Genomic DNA, 22,388 nt, shown 5'->3' with positions numbered 1-22,388 from the left:
GTAACAGAATTAAAGTATTCCAATTCTTTTGGTTCTTGGTTGGCTTCACTGCTAATGTTCTGGAACTTGACTGGTCATTTATGAAGAATGAGACCACAGTACATTGAAAAATTTAGAGTTTACTTACAGCTAGTTTTCTTTTCAAGGAATAATTTAGTTTTGAGAGTCTTAAAATTTTACTTCTCATTAGTTTCTCTAACACGATCTGAATGGGGAAAATAAGACTTCTCCAGTGAATTTATTACTTGGTTTAAAACTAGTAATGGTGGTAGGAATGGGAATAGTTGAATATTGAGTTTTATTTTTTAAAGTTTATTTTTATTAGTAATCTCTACACCCAGCATAGGGCTCAAACTCACGACCCCAAGATCAAGAGTTGCATGCTCCTCCAACTGAGCCAGCCAGGTGCCCCTGAATATTGATTTTTATTTATTTTTTTTTTTTTTTTTTTTTTTTTTTTTTTTTTTTTTTTTTTTATTTTTATTTTTATTTTTTTTTTTTTTTAAAGATTTTATTTATTTATTTGACAGAGACAGAGATAGCGAGAGCAGGAACACAAGCAGCGGGAGTGGGAGAGGGAGAGCAGGCTTCCCGCCGAGGAGGGAACCTGATGTGGGACTCGATCCCAGGACCCTGGGATCATGACCTGAGCCGAAGGCAGACGCTTAACGACTGAGCCACCCAGGCGCCCTGAATATTGATTTTTAAATTGTTTCTCATTATTACATATAATTGAGAATTAACTATATTTTGTCAAAGCTTTCTATTTTTGAATTATCTAGACTGATGGTTTATCCTAATGAGCAACTTAATCTTAATTTACCACTACCCGAAAGGACTTAGAGATATCTAGCAAAATAGCTTTTACAGATACAAGGTAATTGTTGACATACAGACAGCAGCATAATGTAAATGGTTCTTTATTATCTTACTTCTGTTTATTTGGTTATTCTACTTAGGAAAGGGAATGTAATTGTATTTTGAACATATTGCGTGGTGGAAACCATTTTTAGTTCAGTATCATTTGCATTGGACAGTGGGTTAAAGGATTTTTTTCCTTATGTTAAGAAAACTATCATAAAAATGAAAATTATTTTAAATTGTTTTGACTAAAGCAGAAAGCTTCTGTATTTTGGATATTATTTTTCAACTTTAAACACATGTAGTTATTTAATGTCACTATGTATTTTAACTTTTTTTTTTGGTAAATAAGTTAGTTCAAGTTGAAATTTCAGATTAAATTATGAAATTAAAGCAAGTCTTACCATTCTGTGTTTATCCATGAGCAAGAAAATATATTCTGTAGATTCCATCAAGAATGAAAGAAATAGAGTCACTTTTCTTTAATATTTAGCCTGGTAACCAGTCTCTGGAATAGCAGCAATATAGTAGTCTAAAGAAACTAAGCAAGTCTGGATTAAAGCAAGGCCATTTTGCTACTTTTTGCTTTCAGTTTTCTGTATTTACTTCTTTAGCATTGTCTTTGACTCACCAGTCAGAGCTGCTTTGTCCCATATATTATAATTATTTATACTATTTCTCCAACTTTTTTACTAAAGTACCCCTAGAAAGATGTATCCCTCTTCAGATTTTCTTTTCTTTTTCAGATGTTTCTTTGGAGGCTCATATTTTGTTACAAAAATCCAAGAAATTTCTTAGAAGACTTAGGTATATTGTTTTATTCAAGTGAATATTGCTTTAGATCCCATAATATAGTACTTATTTTAATAAAAAATGTAAATTCCCATTCTAATATGATGTGCCATGTTTATCCTGTTTATATCTGCCTTCCTGTGCCTTGATCATACCATTTCAGACTCTGTGTGGTATGTGAATACCTTAACTTGAAAAACTCATGGTTTCTGTTTAACAACACTTATTCCATACATAGGTCCTTTAGTATTAGACTTCCAGTCTTTAACTCATTGGCATCGTGGAGACTATAAATGCAGTTTTTCTTTTCTGATATCCATGGAATCTTTTGTTTCTTCTTCCAGTATCCTGGCAAATCTAGTACCTCCTGGCTTCTCTTTCTTGGGTCCTAGGAAGACTCTTAAGTGCATTTAAGTATTGTAGGGCATAGAATTCTCCCTCATTAAATTCCAGTTAAAGTTCTTATATAATTTCCCTCTGCATAGCTCTAGTTTATTCAGTTTATGGAAATTAAAATGTGATTTTAATAATAAAATCAAAAACAATCTCAAACAGTTGAATTATAAACTTCAGGTGATATTATTTATGTACTTTTTACAAGTGCTAATTAATAATTCACTTTATAGGTCATTTGTTCTTACACTCATTAGTTAATGAATATCTCTGGCTGATTTATAGAAGTAGAGCCCCAGAGATGACTTGAGGCATTTTTGACCTGCAGTACAAATTGGCCTATGAAGCCTGAGCATTAATGGTAGCTTTGTAATAGTAATTTATCATTCTATTTTGAAAACAGTTTTTTTTTTTTATTGTATTTATTCATTTGAGAGAGAGAGCATGCATGTGCACAAGCAGGGGGAGGGGCAGAGGAAGAGGGAGAAGGAGGCTCCCCACTGAGCAGGGAGCCTGACAAGGGTTCTTTCCCAGAACCCTGGAATCATGACCTGAGCAGAAGGCAGACACTTAACTGACTGAGCCACCCAGGTGCCCCTATTTTGAAAACAGTTCTTAAAGATAACTGAATTTATGTAAAGATCAAAAAACACATAATTTAAACAGTACACGTTACAAGTCATTAACTTTTTAAATCTTTTTGTTCCCATGTATATTAGTTATCAAAGTTGTGAACAAACTTCTAAAAAATAAATGTGAAGGTCAGAGCATTTAAAGAATATGAATAAAACACAGATTTAGTAATCATCTCTGTAATTCTCAGAAATTTGATTTCCTGTTTCCTTATATGCCTAGGGTTATTTGGCCTTTTCTTGAGCTGGATAATAATGATATATTTTCCTAATTGGTGCTGCTGTTGAATATAGGGGGAGCAGATGATAACTCCTGTTTTGCTTTTTTCACTTAACAGTATGTCCTGGAAATAACTCCGTATCATAGAAATCGTCATTTTTTTTTTTTTTTTTTTTTACAGTTGCGTAGTACTCCATCCATTCTTTGGATGTACCATAGTTTATTCAGTCATTTTCCCATGTACAGACATTTAGGCTGTTTCTCATATTTTGCATTTATGAAGAATACTGCAATGTCTATGTATTTTTGTATTGTTGGAGGTGTATTCCCAGGATAGATTCCTAAAATTGAGATTGCTGGGTCCAACAGTAAATCCGTATGTGATATTCTTAAGCATCACCAAAATTCCCTCCAGAATGGTTGTACCAATATGTATTCCCACCAGCAGTATACTATGAGAGTGCCTATTTTTCTTTATTTCCTCACTAACAGAATGTTTTTGTTATGTTTAAAATTTTTTTGCCAGTCTAATAGGTGAGAAATGGTGTCTTGGTGTTTTAACTTACACTTCTCTAATTGTGAGTGAATTTGAACATTTTTATATTTTGAAGGGCTATTTTAATATCTTGTGTGTGTGTGAATTTTCTGTTCATGTCTTTTTCCTGCTCTCAATCTGGTTTTTTATGTTTTTTCTTTAAGAACTCTTTACAGTAGTCTCTCCTTATCTGTGGGGGATACATTCCAAAACCTCCAATGGATGCCTGAAAGTATGGATAGTACCAAACCCTATATATACTGTGTGTTTTTCCTACACATACATATCTATGATATCTATGATAAAGTTTAATTTATCAATTAGGCATGTTCAGAGATTAATAACAGGGATGCCTGGGTGGCTTAGTTGGTTAAGCATCTGCCTTCAGCTCAGGTTATGATCCCAGGGTCCTGGGATCAAGTCCTGCATCAGGCTCCCTGCTCAGCGGTGAACCTGCTTCTCCCTCAGCCTGCAGCTCCCCCTGCTTGTGCGTGCACTCTCTCACTCTCACTCTCTCTCTCTCTCTCTCTCTCTCTCTGAGATAAATAAGTAAATAATCTTAAAAAAAAAGATTAACAACAGTAATAAAGTGGAACAATTATAACAATATACTGTAATAAAAGTTATGTGAATGTGGTCTCTTTCTCTCTCAAAATATCTTATTGTACTGTACTGTACTCACCTTCTTCCTGGAGTGATGTGAGATGATAAAATGCCCATGTGATGAGATGAAGTTGAGGTGAGTGACGTAGATGTTGTGATGTAGTGTTAGGTTGCTGTTGATCTGATGACATGTCAGAAAGAGGATCATTTGCTTATCAACCACAGTTGAAACACAATAATATCCCTCAAATATACAGTAGTCCCCCCTTAGCTGAGGTTTCACTTTCTCTAGTTTCAGTTAGCCAAGGTCATGATGAGAAGTTATGTTGAGAAAGTCTCCCTTGATTCCTTTCTCCTTGAATGTTGCATTTTGAATGGATGTTGAATTTTGTCAAAAGATCTCTCGACATCTGTGAAGAAAACTTTATTCTTTCCCTTAGATTTATGAATACAGTTTATATTAATAGATTTTCTAATTGAACTAGTCTTGTATTCCTGGGATAAATCCCACCTGTTCACGTTGTATTTTCCTAATGTGGTATTGGGTTTGGTTTACAAACCGAAATTGTAAAATTGTTCCCTCCTGTGTATTTCAAAAGTAAAAATTTGTTTCTTTGTATTATAGTACCTAACATGGTGCCTTGTAATTATTTATTCGTCTCCTTGATTAGATTCAGAGTACTTGTAGAATGTGAATTAGATTTTACTCTTCTTTCTCCTTAGTGCCAAGCAGAGTTCTTCATAAATAGTTGGCATTCTCTAAATGTTGAATAAGTTAGAAGCAGAAATAGTCTATTAAATTCTTTTTTATTAAACTTTTATTTAATGAAATCTGGATATAGTGTTTCACTTAGAGAATGACCAGTCATATCTGTTATCAGTTCAAAAGAGCACTGGCCAGGAAAGTAGAAGAGGTCTGAGTTCTGGTCTAAAACTTTGGGTTTATGTAGGCCATGAATAATATTTTGGCTTCAGATATCTTTGGATATGAGTTTTTTCATCTGTCAAATCAAGTTGACCCTCTGATCTTTTAAATTTTGTTTCATATCTAAAATAATTGTATGAAAGTATTTCTTAATCATTGAGGTCTGTATTTTTAACATTCTACATACTTTTTTTTAAATTTTTGCTTTTTAGAATTGTTTACCTATTATAATCAATAGGTACTCATGTGATTATAGATCATTTTGCAAAGCACATTCTGACTACAAATAAATTAGTTATGTTACAGAATATTTGTTTAAGAATATTGGTGAGATTATACAGCTTTTTTAACTAAATTATTTAATGTGTGCTTAACACATTTTACTTTTAGGTATGTCTGACTGCAGCAATGATACTACAACTCTTGGTGCATCTAAACCAGGCACAGAAGAAGTCAAGTCTAATTCTGAGGTGATTGGGTGATATTTCTATGGTTTTTTGAAATCAGCCCATCTCAATCAAAGTTTTAGACTGTCCAAATTGACTCAGTTGATCTAAACATGTGCCATTCTGAATAAACTCTTTTACACACATAGACACAGGAAAGGAGTGGGAAGAGAGATTTCTTCAAAAACGGGAAGCAAGTTGCTATTTACTTTTGGGCATCTGAAATTCTAGAATATACTTGTCACATAAATATGAATATAAAAGTTGGGGTCAAAGTATAGCTTTTAATTGTTATATTTATTTATTTATTTTTAAGATTTTATTTGTCAGAGGGGGAGAGAGAGAGAGAGAGAGAGAGAGCGAGTGAGTGCACAAGCAGGGGGAGCAGCAGGCAGAGGGAGAAGCAGGCTCCCCACTGAGCAGGGAGCCCGATGCGGGACTTGATCCCAGGACCCTGGGTCCATGACCTGAGCCAAAGGCAGACTGTTAACTGACTGAGCCACCCAGGCATCCCTATAGTTTTTAACTTAAACATGAAATGAGGTTTCTGTTGAAATAATGTAGTAATAGGTTCATATTTGAACCTGTCTACTTCTGTATACTGTCTTTAGTTAGGTATGCATCAGAATCCCAAGTATAGAGTTTAAAAAAAAACAAAACAAAAAACCTGAGTTCTGAACTTTGCTTTTGACTCACTGAATCTGAAGATACAGTGATAGTACCAGGCCATATGGGTTTTGGGTTTTTATTTCTTTTTGGAAGTTCTACAAATGATTCTAACCACTTCTCTGATGGTTCAATGAACCACTAGTTCATTAGAGTAAAGAGAAAAATATGAAAAAAGTTAATTTTATATTAAATTCCAGCTATCAGATGTTTTTAAATATCTAATACTAGTAAAACCTCTCATGTTTATAGTGTGTAACGATTTATAGAGTAGCACTTTCATATTGTCCCATTTTGAACCTTAGAACAGTTTGGTATCATTCAGATAGTATACTAGAACAGCTGTTATTTTCCCCACTTATTTGTTGAACATACTTAGCTTTCAGAGATAGTGACTGACTTAGAGGAATTGGCAAGGCTGGAACACCACGTGGGGTCTTCTGACTCCAGATGCAGTGTTTCTAACCAGGTTGCCATCAGTATATATGAACAATGCCAGGCACAGAATTTCTTCAACTAAGCCAAGACACTGTGAGTCTGTGTGAAAGCTTTAACATGGGATTTAGAGCTAAATAATTTAATTTTAGTCCAAAAGTCAGAGATGAGTTCTGGTTGGCAAAATATGTATTGCCTATGGGGGGTTTAGATTCTTTGTGATTTAAAATAGTTTGGTTATTTACTGTTTGTCAAAACAATGTTTTAATTATATTTAGTTCAGAGAAACTAGGGAATTATGTATACTGTATTTATCTTAACTCATGGATTTGATTTTTTATGATCAGATCTCTGAATCTAAACTGTTGAGAAATGATCAGAGGACGTTTGATGCTTGTGAACTACAGGAAGGATTGGCAGCCCAGCCAATGATAAGATTCATAATAAATGAAAGTATTGTATTCGTGGTTTACCACTGAGATTCAGCTGTCTGAATGTCACTCACATAGGTGCTAAACTAGAAGTTTCTTGCTCTTTTAATAGAGAGGTAAACCTGAATGATGATGATCTGAAGGAAACCACTGCCAAGTAATCGTTGTGAAAATTTGTATGTATATTAACATTAAAATCCATGTTATGGGGGCACCTGGCTGGCTCAGTCGTTAAGCGTCTGCCTTTGGCTCAGGTCATGATCCCAGGGTCCTGGGATTGAGCCCCACATCAGGTTCCCTGCTCCGCGGGAAGCTTGCTTCTCCCTCTCCCACTCCCCCTGCATGTGTTCCCTCTCTAGCTGTGTCTCTCTCTGTCAAATAAATAAATAAAATCTTTAAAAAAAAAAAGAAATCCATGTTATGCATTCCCTGCATTTTTAGCCATACCCAAAGTGCAGTGTTCACAGGAAATACTAGGATTTAAAAAAAAAAAAAGGATCAGGTGTGTGAGTATAGTCTGAATTTATGTCCAAATTTAAAAGTACTGTGTGAGTTTACAATTAACTGAAAAAAGATTTAGGGATATTTTTGACTTTAAAATTCCCCGTTTATGGTGTGCCTGGATGGCACAGTTGGTTAGGCTTCCAACTCTTGGTTTTATCTCAGATTGTGATCTCGGGTTGTGAGATCAAGCCCTGCATCAAGCTCCATGCTCAGCGTGGAATCTGCTTAGGACTCTCTTTCCCTCTCCTTCTGCCTCTCCCTCCCTGCACACGCACTCTCTCTATCTCTCTCAAATAAATAAATAAATCTTTAAAATTCCCCATTTACACTGGGTATAAGATTGATGAATCACTGACCTCTACCTCTGAAACCAATAATACATTATATGTTAATTAATTGACTTTAAATAAAAAAAATAAAATTCCCCATTAGTATTCTACTAACTTGAATCTGCTCTTTTTCAAAATCCAGATGAAAACATTTTTGGGGGGTCAGATTTGCTTACATGAATTTTTCTTTGAATATATCTCTATATGTATTATGGCAGTTAACTTCTTAAATGTTCTATGCAACAAACTTTTCAGTAATTCGGACTAATCTTCGAGCTTGGTGCATCACTGGTGATCAGTTTGATGAATGAATTAATTCTCACTACTAGTATAAAGGATATATAGATATTGGTTTCTTAGGAATAGAATATTGAGGACATGGGTGATAGTTTTGATTTCTTTAAAAGCAAAACAGAACAACAGCAAGGGGGGTGCTGGGTGGCTTAATCAGTTAAGCATCTGAATCTTGGTTTCGGCTCAGGTCATGATCTCGCTGTCCTGGGATCGAGCCCTGTATGCAGCTGCTCGCTCAGTGTGGAGCCTGCTTCAGATTCTTTTTCCCTCCCTCTCTCCTTCTTCCTGCTGGCTCGCGCTCCCTCTCTCTCTCTCAAATATACAGAATCCTTAAAAACAACAGCAAAAACTCCAGCTTTTTGAACTGAGCCGAAAACACTGTCAACCCTGAGCAAAAAGAAACTTAAAAAGTTCATTTAAGTTCTATAAGGTGAATTGCCTTGCTCACAATCATTCAGCTAGTTAATTAGAGAACCTAGGGGGATTTTCTAGCTCTCAACCGAATGATCTGTTAAAATCCGTCTCATAAAAATGCTTTCTTCTATTGTGTGTGTGTGTGTGTGTGTTTTAATGACATCAGTTTTTTTCTTTCTAAATTAAAAAAAAAAAAAGAAAACATGAGCTTGGCTTGCTTTATACTCTAGTCCAGTCTTGATTACAGCAGATGAAGGTGCATTTTGTTCTTTGTGTTTTTAATATTTAAACTTTATACCTTGAAATGTGTTTAAACTGCTGATTCTGTATCTGTGGAAGAAATAATGGTTTAATAGGCACCATTCACAGAGTCTGTTAGGTGCTAGACACTGTACTGGGTTTTACATATGTATTATCTCATTTAATACTATAATACTATAATAACCCTGTTTGCATTTGAGATATTCTCCCTCATTTTACAGATTAGGCAACAAAGACCTGAAAAAGCTATGATTTAAACCCAAATAAAAGTGGAAAATATGAATAAATTTAAGAAACTAAATAGGGAAAAAATTATTTAAAGGTAGAAACAAGGATATTGGAAAAAAGCAAATAGGTATATTTTTAACAATAAAAAAGGAAAGAAAGAAAAGCGAGTGTATTAGGTATTAGCATGTTCTAGGGTTATTGCCTGAATTCTTTTCTGTCTGACCTTCAGTATAGTAACACCAATACATATAACCAATTTCTAATGTCCAAAAAATATATACAAAAATTTGCGTTTTTCTTTTATTATGCTATGAAGGGAATGCAGATTCTGCATTCAAGACATTTTGATTAATAGAGGAAATTTTAAAATAAAGAAAATGTAGAGTAATAATGTCTTTAGAGTGATACAAATAAAGAATTGTGACAGTTCAGAGGAGTATCAGCCAGGAACATCACTGCAGGTGGCATTTTAAACTGAGTCTTAAGAGTGTGAGTAGAATTTGAGCATGTGAGTGATAATGGTCACTGCTTGAGCAAAGGCATAGAGAAAGGAAATTGAGAGACGTGTATGGGAAAGTGTGAATAATTAAGTTTGATTTAATAGGGTATCTGAAGTATAATTGATGGAAAGAAATAGTCCAGGTCATGGAAGGATTTTGAGTGTCAAGAGGAGTTTGCTTTTTTTATGTTGGAAACATATTGAGGGAGACAGAAGTTAAACATATACATGAATAGGGACACCTGGGTGGCCCAGTTGGTTAAGCATCTGCCTTCACTCAGGTCATGATCCCGGGGTCCTGGCATCTAGCTCCAGTTTGAGTCGGGGCTCCTTGCTTAGTGGGCAGTCTCCTCCCTCTCTGTTTGCCCCTCCTCCTCCACTCATGCACACACACTCTCTTTCTGTCTCAAATAAATAAAATCTTTAAAAAAATACATAAGTAAATTTTATAATTAATGTAGTCTTTACTGCTATAAAGCAGGTTAAGGGGCTAAAGAGTGACAAAAACTGCAGATTTGCATTGGTTGGTCAGGGAAGGCCCTTCTTAGATGATGTTTTAGCAAAAACCTGAATGAAAATCTGGAAGTATGAACTTTCCAGAAAGAGGAAACAAGGGCAAAAATAAGATTGGTGTGTTTGAGGAACAGTGATGAAGGCTCTGTGGCTGGAACTGAGTGTCACTGAGGAAAGAGTGGGAGGAAATGTGGTTCAGGTGGTAGCTGGCAGCTGAGATTGGCTTGATATAGAAATGAGAATGACAGAGAATGAGAAAGTTGGGAGAAGATTTGAAATGCCGTGGTCAGGTAGCACCTGGTTGAAAATATAAGACAAATTAGGTGTTGATACTAATATATTAAAACATTTTTAAGGGAAGTTTGCAACGTGTGAAATAAAGATTAAATAGTAAATGAATTTGGGGAGGAGGAGCAAGATGGCGGAGGAGTAGGAGACCTAAATTTGTCTGGTCCCAGGAATTCAGCTAGATAGGTATCAAACCATTCTGACCACCTACAAACTCAACAGGAGATCGAAGAAAAGAATAGTAGCAACTCTCTGAACAGAAAAGCGACCACTTTCTAGAAGGTCTCCTCTGATTTGTTTAGTGTATATTTTTCTGGAGTTGTTATTACCCTTTTAGCATTTTGTTCTCTCATTCATCTGTTCTCCTCTGGACAAAATGACAAGACGGAAAAACTCACCTCGAAAAAAAAGAACAAGAGGCAGTACCGACTGGCAGGGACCTAATCAGTACAGACATCAGTAAGATGTTGGAACTAGAGTTCAGAATGATGATTATAAAGATACTAGCTGGGCTTGAAAAAAGCATGGAAGATACTAGAAAATCCCTTTCTGGAGAAATAAAAGAACTAAAATCTAACCAAGTCGAAATTGATAAGGCTATTAATGAGGTACAGTAAAAAATGGAGGCTCTAAATGCTAGGATAAATGAGGCAGAAGAGAGAATTAGTGAGACAGAAGACCAAATGATGGAGAATAAAGAAGCTGAGAAAAAAACAACTACTGGATCACGAGGGGAGAATTCGAGAGATAAGTGATACCGTAAGATGAAACAATATTAGAATAATTGGGATCCCAGAAGAAGAAGAAAGAGAGGGGCAGAAGGTATATTGGAGCAAATTATAGCAGAGAACTTCCCTAATTTGGGGAAGGAAACAGGCATCAAAATCCAGGAGGCACAGAGAACCCCCCTCAAATGAATAAAAATAGATCAACACCCTGACATCTAATAGTAAAATTTAACAAGTCTCAGAGGCAAAGAGAAAATCCTGAAAGCAGCTCGGGACAAGAGGTCTGTAACCTACAACAGTAGAAATATTAGATTGGCAGCAGACCTATCCACAGAGACCTGGCAGGCCAGAAAGGACTGGCATGATATAGTCAGAGCACTAAACGAGAAAAATATGCAGCCAAGAATACTATATCCAGCTAGGCTGTCATTGAAAATAGAGATAAAAAGCTTCCAGGACAAACAGAAACAAAGAATTTGCAAACACCAGACCAGCCCTACAAGAAATCTTGAAAGGGGTCCTCTAAGCAAAGAGAGAGCCTAAAAGTAACATAGACCAGAAAGGAACAGAGACAATATACAGTAACAGTCACCTTACAGGCAATACAATGGCACTAAATTCATATCTTTCAATAGTTACCCTGAATGTAAATGGGCTCAATGCCCCAATCAAAAGACACAGGGTATCAGATTGTATTAAAAAACAAGACCTATCGATATGCTGTCTGCAAGAGACTCCTTTTAGACCCAAAGACACCTCCAGATTGAAAGTGAGGGGGTAGAAAACCATTTACCATGCTAATGGACATCAAAAGAAAACTGGTGGCAATCCTTATGTCAGACAAATTAGGTTTTAAACCAAAGACTATAATAAGAGTTGAGGAAGGACACTATATCCTACTTAAAGGGTCTGTCCAACAGGAAGATCTAACAATTGTAAATATCTGTGCCTCTACTATGGGAGCAGCCAATTATATAACCAATTAATAACAATCAAAGAAACACATCAACAACAATACAATAATAGTAGGGGACTTTAACACCCCCCCCTCACTGAAATGGACAGATCATCTAGGCAAAAGATCAACAAGGAAATAAAGGCTTTAAATGACACACTGGACCAAATGTATATTCAGAACGTACATATATATTCAGATATGTTCAGATATATTCACAATATTCCATCCCAAAGCAACAGAATACACATTCTCCTCTAGTGCCCATGGAACATTCTCCACAATAGATCACATCCTAGGTCACAAATCAGGTCTCAACCAGTACCAAAAGATTGGGATCATTCCCTGCATATTTTCGGATCACTGCTTTGAAACTAGAACTCAGTCACAAGAGGAAAGTCGGAAAGAACTCAAATACATGGAGGCTAAAGAGCATCCTACTAAAGAATGAATGGGTCAACCAGGAAATTAAAGAAGAATTTAAAAAATTCATGGAAACCAATGAAAATGAAAACACAACTGTTCAAAATCTTTGGGATGCAGCAAAGGCAGTCCTAAGAGGAAAGTATTATAGCAATACAAGCCTTTCTCAAGAAACAAGAAAGGTCTCAAATACACAACCTAATGCTACACCTAAAGGAGCTGGAGAAAGAACAGCAAATAAAGCCTAAACCCATCAGGAGAAGAGAAATAATAAAGATCAGAGCAGAAATCAATGAAATAGAAACCAAAAGAACAGTAGAACAGATCAACGAAACTAGGAGCTGGTTCTTTGACAGAATAAGATTGATAAATCCCTGGCCAGACTTATCAAAAAGAAAAGAGAAACGACCCAAATAAATAAAATCATGAATGAAAGAGGAGAAATCACAACCAACACCGAAGAAATACAAACAATTATAAGAACATATTATGAGCAACTCTATGCCAGCAAATTAGACAGTCTGGAAGAAATGGATGCATTCTTAGAGAAGTATAAACTACCACAGCTGAACCAGGAAAAAAATAAAAAACCTGAACAGACCCATAACTAGTAAGGAAATTGAAGCAGTAATCAAAAATCTCCCAACAAACAAGAGCCCAGGGCCAGATGGCTTCCCAGGGGTATTCTACCAAATATTTAAAGAAAATTAATACCTATTCTTCTGAAACTGTTCCAAAAAATAGAAATGGAAGGAAAACTTCCAAACTCGTTTTATGAGGCCACCATTACCTTGATCCCAAAACCAGACTAAGACCCCATCAAAAAGGAGAATTACAGACCAATATCCCTGATGAACATGGATGCAAAAATTCTCCCCAAAATACTAGCCAATAGGATCCAACAGTACATTAAAAGGATTATTCACCACGACCAAGTGGGATTTATTCCTGGGCTGCAAGGTTGGTTCAACATCCACTAATCAATCAATACGATACAATACATTAATAAAAGAAAGAACAAGAACCATATGATTCTCTCAGTAAGTACAGAAAAAGCATTTGACAAAGTACAGCATCCTTTCTTGATTAAAACTCTTCAGAGTGTAGGGATAGAGGGTACATACCTCAATATCATAAAAGCCATCTATGAAAAACCCACAGCGAATATCATTCTCAGTTGGGAAAAACTGAGAGCTTTCCCCCTGAGGTCAGGAACGCAGCAGGGATGTCCACTATCACCACTGCTATTCAACATAGTATTAGAAGTCCTAGCCACAGCAATCAGACAACAAAAAGAAATCAAAGGCATCCGAATCGGCAAAGAAGAAGTCAAACTCTCACTCTTTACAGATATGATACTTTATGTGGAAAACCCAAAAGACTCCACCCCAAAACTGCTAGAACTCATACAGGAATTCAGTAAAGTGGCAGGATATAAAATCAATCTACAGAAATCAGTGGCATTCCTATACACCAACAACAAGACAAAAGAAAGAGAAATTAAGGAGTCGATCCCATTTACAATTGCACCCAAAACCATAAGATATCTAGGAATAAGTCTAACCAAAGAGGCAAAGAATCTGTACTCAGGAAACTATAGAATACTCATGAAAGAAATTGAGGAAGACACAAAGAAATGGAAAAATGTTCCATGCTCATGGATTGGAAGAACAAATATTGTGAAGATGTCAATGCTACCTAGAGCAATCTACACATTTAATGCAATCCATATCAAAATACCATCAACTTTTTTCAATGGGAACAAATAATTCTAAAATTTGTATGGAACCAGAAAAGACCCCGAATAGCCAGAGGAATGTTGAAAAAGAAAAGCAAACGTGGTGGCATCATAATTCCGGACTCTAAGCTCTATTATAAAGCTGTAGTCATCAAGACAGTACGGTACTGGCACAAAAACAGACACATCGATCAACAGAACAGAATAGAGAGCCCAGAAATGGACCCTCAACTCTATGGTCAACCTTCGACAAAGCAGGAAAGAATGTCCAATGGAAAAAAGACAGTCTCTTCAACAAATGGTGGTGGGAAAATTGGACAGCCACATGCAGAAGAATGAAACTGGACCATTTCCTTACACCACACACAAAAATAGACTCAAAATGGATGAAAGACCTCAATGTGAGACAGGAGTCCATCAAAATCCTAGAGGAGAACACAGGCAGCAACCTCTTCGACCTCAGCTGCAGCAACTTCTTCCTAGACATATTGCCTTTAAAGGCAAGGGAAGCAAGGGCAAAAATGAACTATTGGGACTTCATCAAGATTAAAAGCTTTTGCACAGCAAAGGAAAAAGTCAACAAAACCAAAAGACAGCCGACAGAATGGGAGAAGATATTTGCAAATGACATATCAGATAAAGGGCTAGTATCCAAAATCTATAAAGAACTTTTCAAACTCAACACCCAAAGAACAAATAATCCAATCAAGAAATGGGCAGATGACACTTCTGCGAAGACATCCAAATGGCCAACAGACACATGAAAAAGTGCTCAACATCACTCAGCATCAGGGAAATCCAAATCAAAACCTCAATGAGCTAGCACCTCACACCAGTCATAATGGCTAGAATTAACAAGTCAGGAAACAACAGATGTTGGCGAGGATGTGGAGAAAGGGGAACCCTCCTACACTGTTGGTGGGAATGCAAGCTGGTGCAGCTACTCTGGAAAACAGTGTGGAGGTTCCTCAAAAAGTTGAAAATAGAGCTACCTTTTGACCCAGCAATTGCACTACTGGGTATTTATCCCAAAGATACAAATGTAGTGATCCAAAGGGCACATGCACCCCAATGTTTATAGCAGCAATGTCCACAGTAGCCAAACTATGGAAAGAGCCAAGATGTCCTTCAACAGATGAAGGGATAAAGAAGATTTGGTGTATATATATATGCAATGGAATAATATGCAGCCATCAAAAAAATGAAATCTTGCCATTTGCAACGATGTGCAGGGAACTAGGGGTATTAGGCTAAATGAAATAAGTCAATCAGAGAAAGACAAGTATCATATGATCTCACTGATATGAGGAATTTGAGATACAAGAGCATAGGGGAAGGGAGGAAAAAATGAAACAAGATGAAACCAGAGAGGGAGACAAACTGTAAGAGACCTTAATCTCAGGAGACAAACAGGGTTGCTGGAATGATGGGGGGTGGGAGGGATGGGGTGGCTGGGTGATGGACATTGGGGAGAGTATGTGCTATGGTGAGTGCTGTGAATTGTGTAAGACTGATGAATCACAGACCTGTACCTCTGAAACAAATAATACATTGTATGTTTAAAAAAGAAGATAGTAGGAAGGGAAAAATGAAGGGGGGGAAATCGGAGAAGGAGACGAACCATGAGAGACTATGGACTCAGAAACACACTGAGGGTTTTAGAGGGGAGGAGGTGGGGGGATGGGTTAGCCTGTTGATGGGTATTAAGGAGGACACATATTGCATGGAGCACTGGGTGTTATACACAAACAGTGAATCGTGGAACACTACATCAAAAACTAATGATGTAATGTGTGGTGACTAACATAATAAAAGTTAAAAAAAAAATAATTGAATTCCCATATACTCATCATCCACATTCAATAATTATCTGGATTTTACCACATTTGCTTTAGCTATTTCTTTATAATAGGTTTGAGAGTCATCTTCCCCCCCCCGCTTTTTTTTTAAGATTTTATTTATTTATTTGAGAGAGAGAGCACAAGAAGGGGGAGCGGGAAAGGGAGAAACAGACTGCTGAGCAGGGAGCCCAACGAGGGCCTCGATCCCAGGACCCTGAGGTCATGACCCATCCGAAGGCAGACGCTTAACTGACTGAGCCACCCAGGCGCCCAGTCATCTTCCTTTTAAAATCATGAAATTGCCAAGAAAGATAGAATAAAATAAAGAACAAAGCTACAAACAATAACATTTGGATTCAGTTTCAACTCTTTCTTGATATTGGTCTGTTTTAGAAAAGTATAGTGAGGATACCCATGGTGAGAAAGTTAGCAAGGGTAGGTGTGCTGGTAGGTATTAGTGTTGATGGACCTATTCCTATATTTGTCCTATTGGAGCTGAGCTGAAACCAGTGTGCTATAGTTATGACATCTTTATGTAATATGGCGTTTTCAGTTTTCCCAGCAATTTCCTATTTGATTCTTATGATATATAGTGAGGTTAATAATCTCATTTTATAAGGAGGAAATTGAAACTTGGGAAAATAAAGTGACTTTTATAAACTTATAAAAAGGGGTAAGGCTGGTCCTTAAATCCATATTTTCTGATATGTTGCCTTGTTCTCCTGAAACTTCATGCAGGAGGTTATTCACCTAATACTTTTGAACCATGCTGAGTTAACACTTTATAATAAATACATTAACTATTTTTTAAAGAAGGTCATATTTTTACTAATGTAGAAGGAAATTTCAAAGACTATTTGAATTATGAGTTTAATATAATTACTTTTCTCTTTTGGTAGGCAAACAAAAATGTAAATAATTTCATCTGACACAGAAGGCATTTGTGCTTTTTGTATTGGAACAAAGTATGGTCTCTGTTGACATGCATATAATTAGTCCACTAAACACTGCAACCTTCATTGTTTGAAGCCATAACTAGAACAATTAGAGTTAAATATTTTGGCTACTTTCTCCTTTTTTCACACTGTTCACTTTCTTCGTTGCTCTTTTGTCTCAGATTGACTGGAATTAACAATTTAGTCCCTTAAATTAGCAGAAAATATAGCTAAGTGATAGAACAATATACCTATTGAATATATGTAGCCAGTGAACTGAGCACTGGAAATATTTCACAGTACTTTTTAATGAATTTTCAAATACCTTTTTTAAAATGGTAGATTTAAGAAAGAATTGGAAAAACTTCAAGCTTATTATATCACTTTATTTTTGCTTGCTCAGTGGTAAATTGGAGTAAAGAACAATGTTAAATGTGTGTGTTTTAGGAGATATAGTGCCTTGTGTAGTTGCAGAAGTCCAAGGCTATGACAAGTTCTTTTACATCTTTTCTAGAAAGTTTCTACCTTGTTGCTAAGCATTGTAGAAATTAAGTTTTACCATTAATAATGTAATAAATTGATAACAGGAAGAAATATATTTCCAGTATGCCTTCTCTTTCATTATTAAGATAGATTTTTAGTCTGGGTGAACTTTTGTTAATGTTGTATCTTTTATTTTCCATGGGGTGTTCATCTATAAATGCTGTCATATGTAAAGCCTTTTTAAATGTTAATGTCAAGATATATTTTGAATTAGAATTTGAAAAATATCAGTTGTGCCAGAAAAAATTACAGGAGCTTTTTTTTCTTTTAGCCTAGGTCTTCAGGAACTACAGAAAAGGCTATAGACTAGGAACTGAATAGAGAGGGAGAAGAGTTACTGTGCATCCTGAGGGTGAAGATGAAGTTAATAGATATTTGGTGGCCAAGTTGGAGAGAGTTGGAGGAGAGAATGGTATGAGAAGCAGCTGGAGGAATAGGTAGGGGTCAGACTGTAAGCAGTTTTATGAGCCCTGTTATAGTAATCTGGCTCCGGATGGTTGCTTGGTTATCTGGTATTTTGAGCTTTTATATAGTAAGACACAGGCTCTACCTTTCCCTGGCCTTAAAATGTGGAGGCTTTCCCCAACATTGGAAGGGGGCTGTGGCTAGGCAGCCAGGGTTATATACACACACACACAATACTTGGGCTAAAATCTGATTTGGCAAACTAGTTATTGTCTCGATTGCTGATTTAAAAGATCTAGAAGGGTCACTGGATCTGAGAAACTGGGATTTTTTTTTCAATGCCATTTTTTAGATACTCTTAGAATGCAAGTGCTTATGATTTTCAGACTGGCTTAAATAGGGAATATATATCTGTAAATAGCACTTAGGACTGTGTAGTGATTTTCATAGTGAGAGGGTATTGGTCTAATATATTTTTGTCATGGAGACATATTTTGGAAAACGACAAACTTCATTTGCTACTAGGTTGTAGAGCTGCAAGTCAGTCCTTCCTTAAAGGTGGGTACTATGATCAGGCCATAAACCTCCTCCCACCAGATTGAGCTCTCTGGGTGGATTTGGGGCTAACAGAAGAAATGGATCCTTTACCATTAGAGATGATAGAATGGAATTTTCCCCTTTAAAAAAGAAAACAGTTTAAGATGAAATTTTCATATGATAAAATGCACCCATTTAAATATACAGTCCAATGAGTTTTGACAAATGTATAAACTTGGGAAACCATAACCATAATCATAATCAAGATAGATAATGTTTCCATCATCCTAAAGTTTCTGTGTCCCTTTGTAGTCAGTCTTCCCCTCCCCCTCTCTCAAGGTAACAGCTGATCTGCCATAATAGATTTTGTATGTGCTAGAATTCTATATAAATGAAATCATTTAGTATGTCTTCTTTTGTGTCAGGCTTTTTTTGGCTCAGCATTTTTTGAGATTAACAGTTACTGCATACATAAGGAATTCATTCCTTTCTGTTGCTTAGGAATATTACATTATGTATACATGCCACAGTTTATTTATCCATTTACCTATTGATGGACATTTTTTTCTAGTTTGGGGCTCTTATGAATAAAGCCGCTGTGAATATGCTCATAAAAGTCTCTTCTGGACATTTTTTTAAATTTCTGTGGTGAATGATTAGGTGTAGAATGGCTGAGTCATATGGTTAAGTGTATATTTACTTTCATAAGAATTTGCCAAACATTTCTCCAAGTGAAGTACTTTTTTACATTCCCTCCAGCATGTAAATTATGCAGATTCCAGCTACACTTTACCAACACTTGTCAGTCTTTTTAAACTTCAGCCCATTATAGTGGGTATATAGTTGTATCTTAATTTAGATTTAAATTTCATTTCCTTGATGATTAGTGATGTTGGTCATCTTTTCATGTACTTACTCGCCTATCATATATTTTCTTTTGTAAAGTGCCTGTTAAAATTTTAGCCATATTTTGAGTTATTTGTCTTCTTATTACTAAATTGTAAGACTCGTATATTATTGTGAATTATATACATATTTATATATCTTGAATACCAGTCATTTGTCAGATACATATATTACATTTATTCTCTTTCAGTCTGTGGCTTGCCTTTTCATTTTTTTTAATGGTACCTTTTGAAGACAAGTTTTTATTATTTTATGCTTTTTGTGTCCTAAGAAATATTTGCCTACTCCAAGATCATTATTTAATCTAATACGCCCATTTCTGTTATAGTGATTTTGATCTCTAGCATTTCTTTTTGGTTCTTTTGTACGATTTCTGTATCTCTGTTTACGTTGCCCATCTGTTCATGTATGCTGTCTACTTTGTCCATTGTAGCCCTTAGCATATTAATCATAGTTGTTTTAAATTCCTGTCTGATAATTCCAACATCCTTGCCATATCTGGTTGTGATGCTTGCTCTGTTTCTTCAAATTGTGTTTTTTGTCTTGGGTAGGCCTTATAATTTTTTTCCTGATAGATAGGATGTAAAAGGAATTGTTGTTTAAGATCTTTAGCAATATGGTTGTAGAGTATGGGAGAAGGGAAGCATTATATAGCCCTATGATTAGGTCTCAATCTTTTAGTGAGCCTGTGCCTCTGGACTGTGAACTTCACAGGTGTTTCTCAGTTTTTCTTTCCCTTGCTTAGGTGGGACAAGATAGCTAGAGTGTGTTGGATTTGGTTATTTCCCTTTCTGAGGTCAGTTAGGGGCTGATTATATCCAAGCAGGTTATGTTCTGGTTTCTCCTGAAGGTAGGCCTTGTTAAGAAGAACAGAGTGGTGGGGTGCCTGGGTGGCTCAGTTGGTTAAGTGTCTGCCTTTGGCTCAGGTCATGACCCCAGGGTCCTGGGATCGAGCCCCGCATTGGGCTCCCTGCTTCTCCCTCTCCCTCTGCCCCTCCCCCAACTCATGCGCGCGCGCTCTCTTTCTCTCTCCCTCCCTCCCTCCCCTCTCCCCCTCTCTCTCTCACTCTCTCTCTGTCTCAAATAAATAAATAAAATCTTTAAAAAAAAATGGCAAGTAGATTTAGTAGTAGAAGATCTTCAGAAGGTTAAAGTTAAGAGAAGTCAAGCCTGAAAAGTTCATTGGACCCTACTGTAAAGGACCTTATCTTAGTCCATTCTGGCTGCTATAGCAAAACACACACAGGGTGGCTTATAAACAACAGAAATTTAGTTCTCACAGTTCTGAAGGTTGGAAGTTTAAGATCAGGTGCCAGCACAGTCAGATTCTGGTGAAGGCCCTCTTCTAGGGTCTTTAAGAACACTAATCCCATTCATGAGGGGCTCTACCCTCATGACCTAAGCACCTCCTAAAGGACCCACCTCCTAATACCTTCACATTGGGCGTTAGGATTTTAACATGTGAATTTGGGGAGTGGGGGATACAAACATTCAGATCATAGCAAACCTTAAATAACATGAATCTTAGAAGAGATTCTAATTTTATTTCTAAAGGACATAATTATTTCCCAAAGTCTTTTGTATAATTACTTTGAGTGTTTAATTTAAATTTAAACTCAAATTCAATTTCGGTTTAAAGCGTGAGTGAAGTACTGTGAATGGTTTTTATCCAGGAAGATGACATGGAGTTTTTGGTTTTGAGCCCTATTCTGCCAGTTTTTGTATTGGCTATTAATTTTTACTTCTATGATTAATGTTTAGTAAATGATGTTTCTAAAAGTAGGTCATTCTTTGTGGGTTAGAGAGTGAACAGATAATAGCTGGAATATTTGTATATCTTTTGGCAAATGAATATTCATATTACCTGCTTTATGGCATAAAGTTGTATTAGTTTATTGTACTTTTCACTTTCAGAACATTTGTTATAAACTAAAACAACACATAGTTTTACTGTTATAATTTTCTCTGCTGTGTCTGCATTGTGAACTATTTGTCCCTCCCCCTATCTCTTTTGCAGTGTTCTCTGCCCTTTAATGTTCCATTGAATGCTTCTCTTCAGTTTCTCTTGTCCCTCTTATCAGTTCTTGCCATCGACATCCCTATATTGGTAACTCCCAGATTTATGTGTTCAGTCTGGGGCTCTGGACCTGTATTTTGAAATTCCTGAGGTACTGGTGTACTTGGATACCCCACATTCTCAAATTCAGAATGTCTACCACACAACTCATTTTCTGACTTTCCCAAAGCCAGATAAACCTCCACTTTTCCCACTTTGGTGAGTGACATATTTGTCTTTCTAATTGTCCAAACCACAGGAGGAGGCGTAGGTCATCCTAGATGTTTCTTCCTTTTTTATCTTTCACAATCCAATCACTCTGTAAGTCTTTACTGCCTTTTTTTTTTTTAAGATTTATTTATTTATTTGAGAGAGAGCAAGCGTAAGCAGGAGGGGCAGATGGAGAGGGAGAGAGAATCTCAAGCAGATTCCATGCTGAGCATGGACCCCAACTTGGGGTTCGTGATCTCACGACCCTGAGATCATGACTTGAGCCAAAATCAAGAGTCAGACACTCAACTGACTGAGCCACCCAAGCGCCCCTCTTCTGCCTTTTAAATAATTCTTGAATCCACCTTTTTCTATTCCCACAACCTTAATTTAGATCATTATTATTTCTTACTTGAACTGTAAAATAGTGTCTTAAATAGTTTTTCTACATGGAGTCTTTCCTTCTTTCCCTTCAATCTAACCTCCCATGAGACTGTTCTCTAAAATAAATTGATCAGGCTCTCCTGCTGCTTTCTCCCTTACCCTCTCAGGATGAAGTCCATGCTTTGTCTGGCATTATGAAGCCTATGATAGGCTGCTGCATACTTGTTATTTTTATTTTAAAAGACTTTTAATTTTGATGATAAGATTTCATACTGAAAACTTAAACTCTACCCAGATTTACCAGCTATTGTTTTGTTCCATTTACCTGAACATTTTCTCTCTATGTATATACAGCTTCCTTTTTGATCCATTTGAGGGTGATTCTCAAATATCATGTCCCTTTTTTCTAAGAACAAGGACTTTCTCTTATATAACCTCAATATATTTATCAAAATTAG

At 36.3% G+C, this 22,388-nt stretch overlaps 1 protein-coding gene across 3 annotated transcripts in view; it reads left to right on the top strand.

Annotated features, from left to right (window-relative positions):
- Positions 1-22,388, top strand: part of ARFIP1 (ADP ribosylation factor interacting protein 1) — a 112,764-nt gene that overhangs the window by 8,305 nt on the left and 82,071 nt on the right. The window contains exon 2 of one of the 3 annotated variants that reach the window (XM_044912866.1): positions 5,352-5,431. The exons of the other annotated variants lie outside the window; for them this stretch is intronic. Coding sequence (XP_044768801.1) covers positions 5,354-5,431 — 78 coding nt within the window. The 5' untranslated portion in view covers positions 5,352-5,353. The remainder of the gene's footprint in view (positions 1-5,351; positions 5,432-22,388) is intronic. 3 annotated transcript variants of the gene reach the window in all.

The sequence above is a fragment of the Neomonachus schauinslandi genome, chromosome 2, assembly GCF_002201575.2.
Source record: "Neomonachus schauinslandi chromosome 2, ASM220157v2, whole genome shotgun sequence".
Classification (NCBI taxonomy): domain Eukaryota; kingdom Metazoa; phylum Chordata; class Mammalia; order Carnivora; family Phocidae; genus Neomonachus; species Neomonachus schauinslandi.
This window is presented reverse-complemented; position numbering and strand designations above follow the sequence as displayed.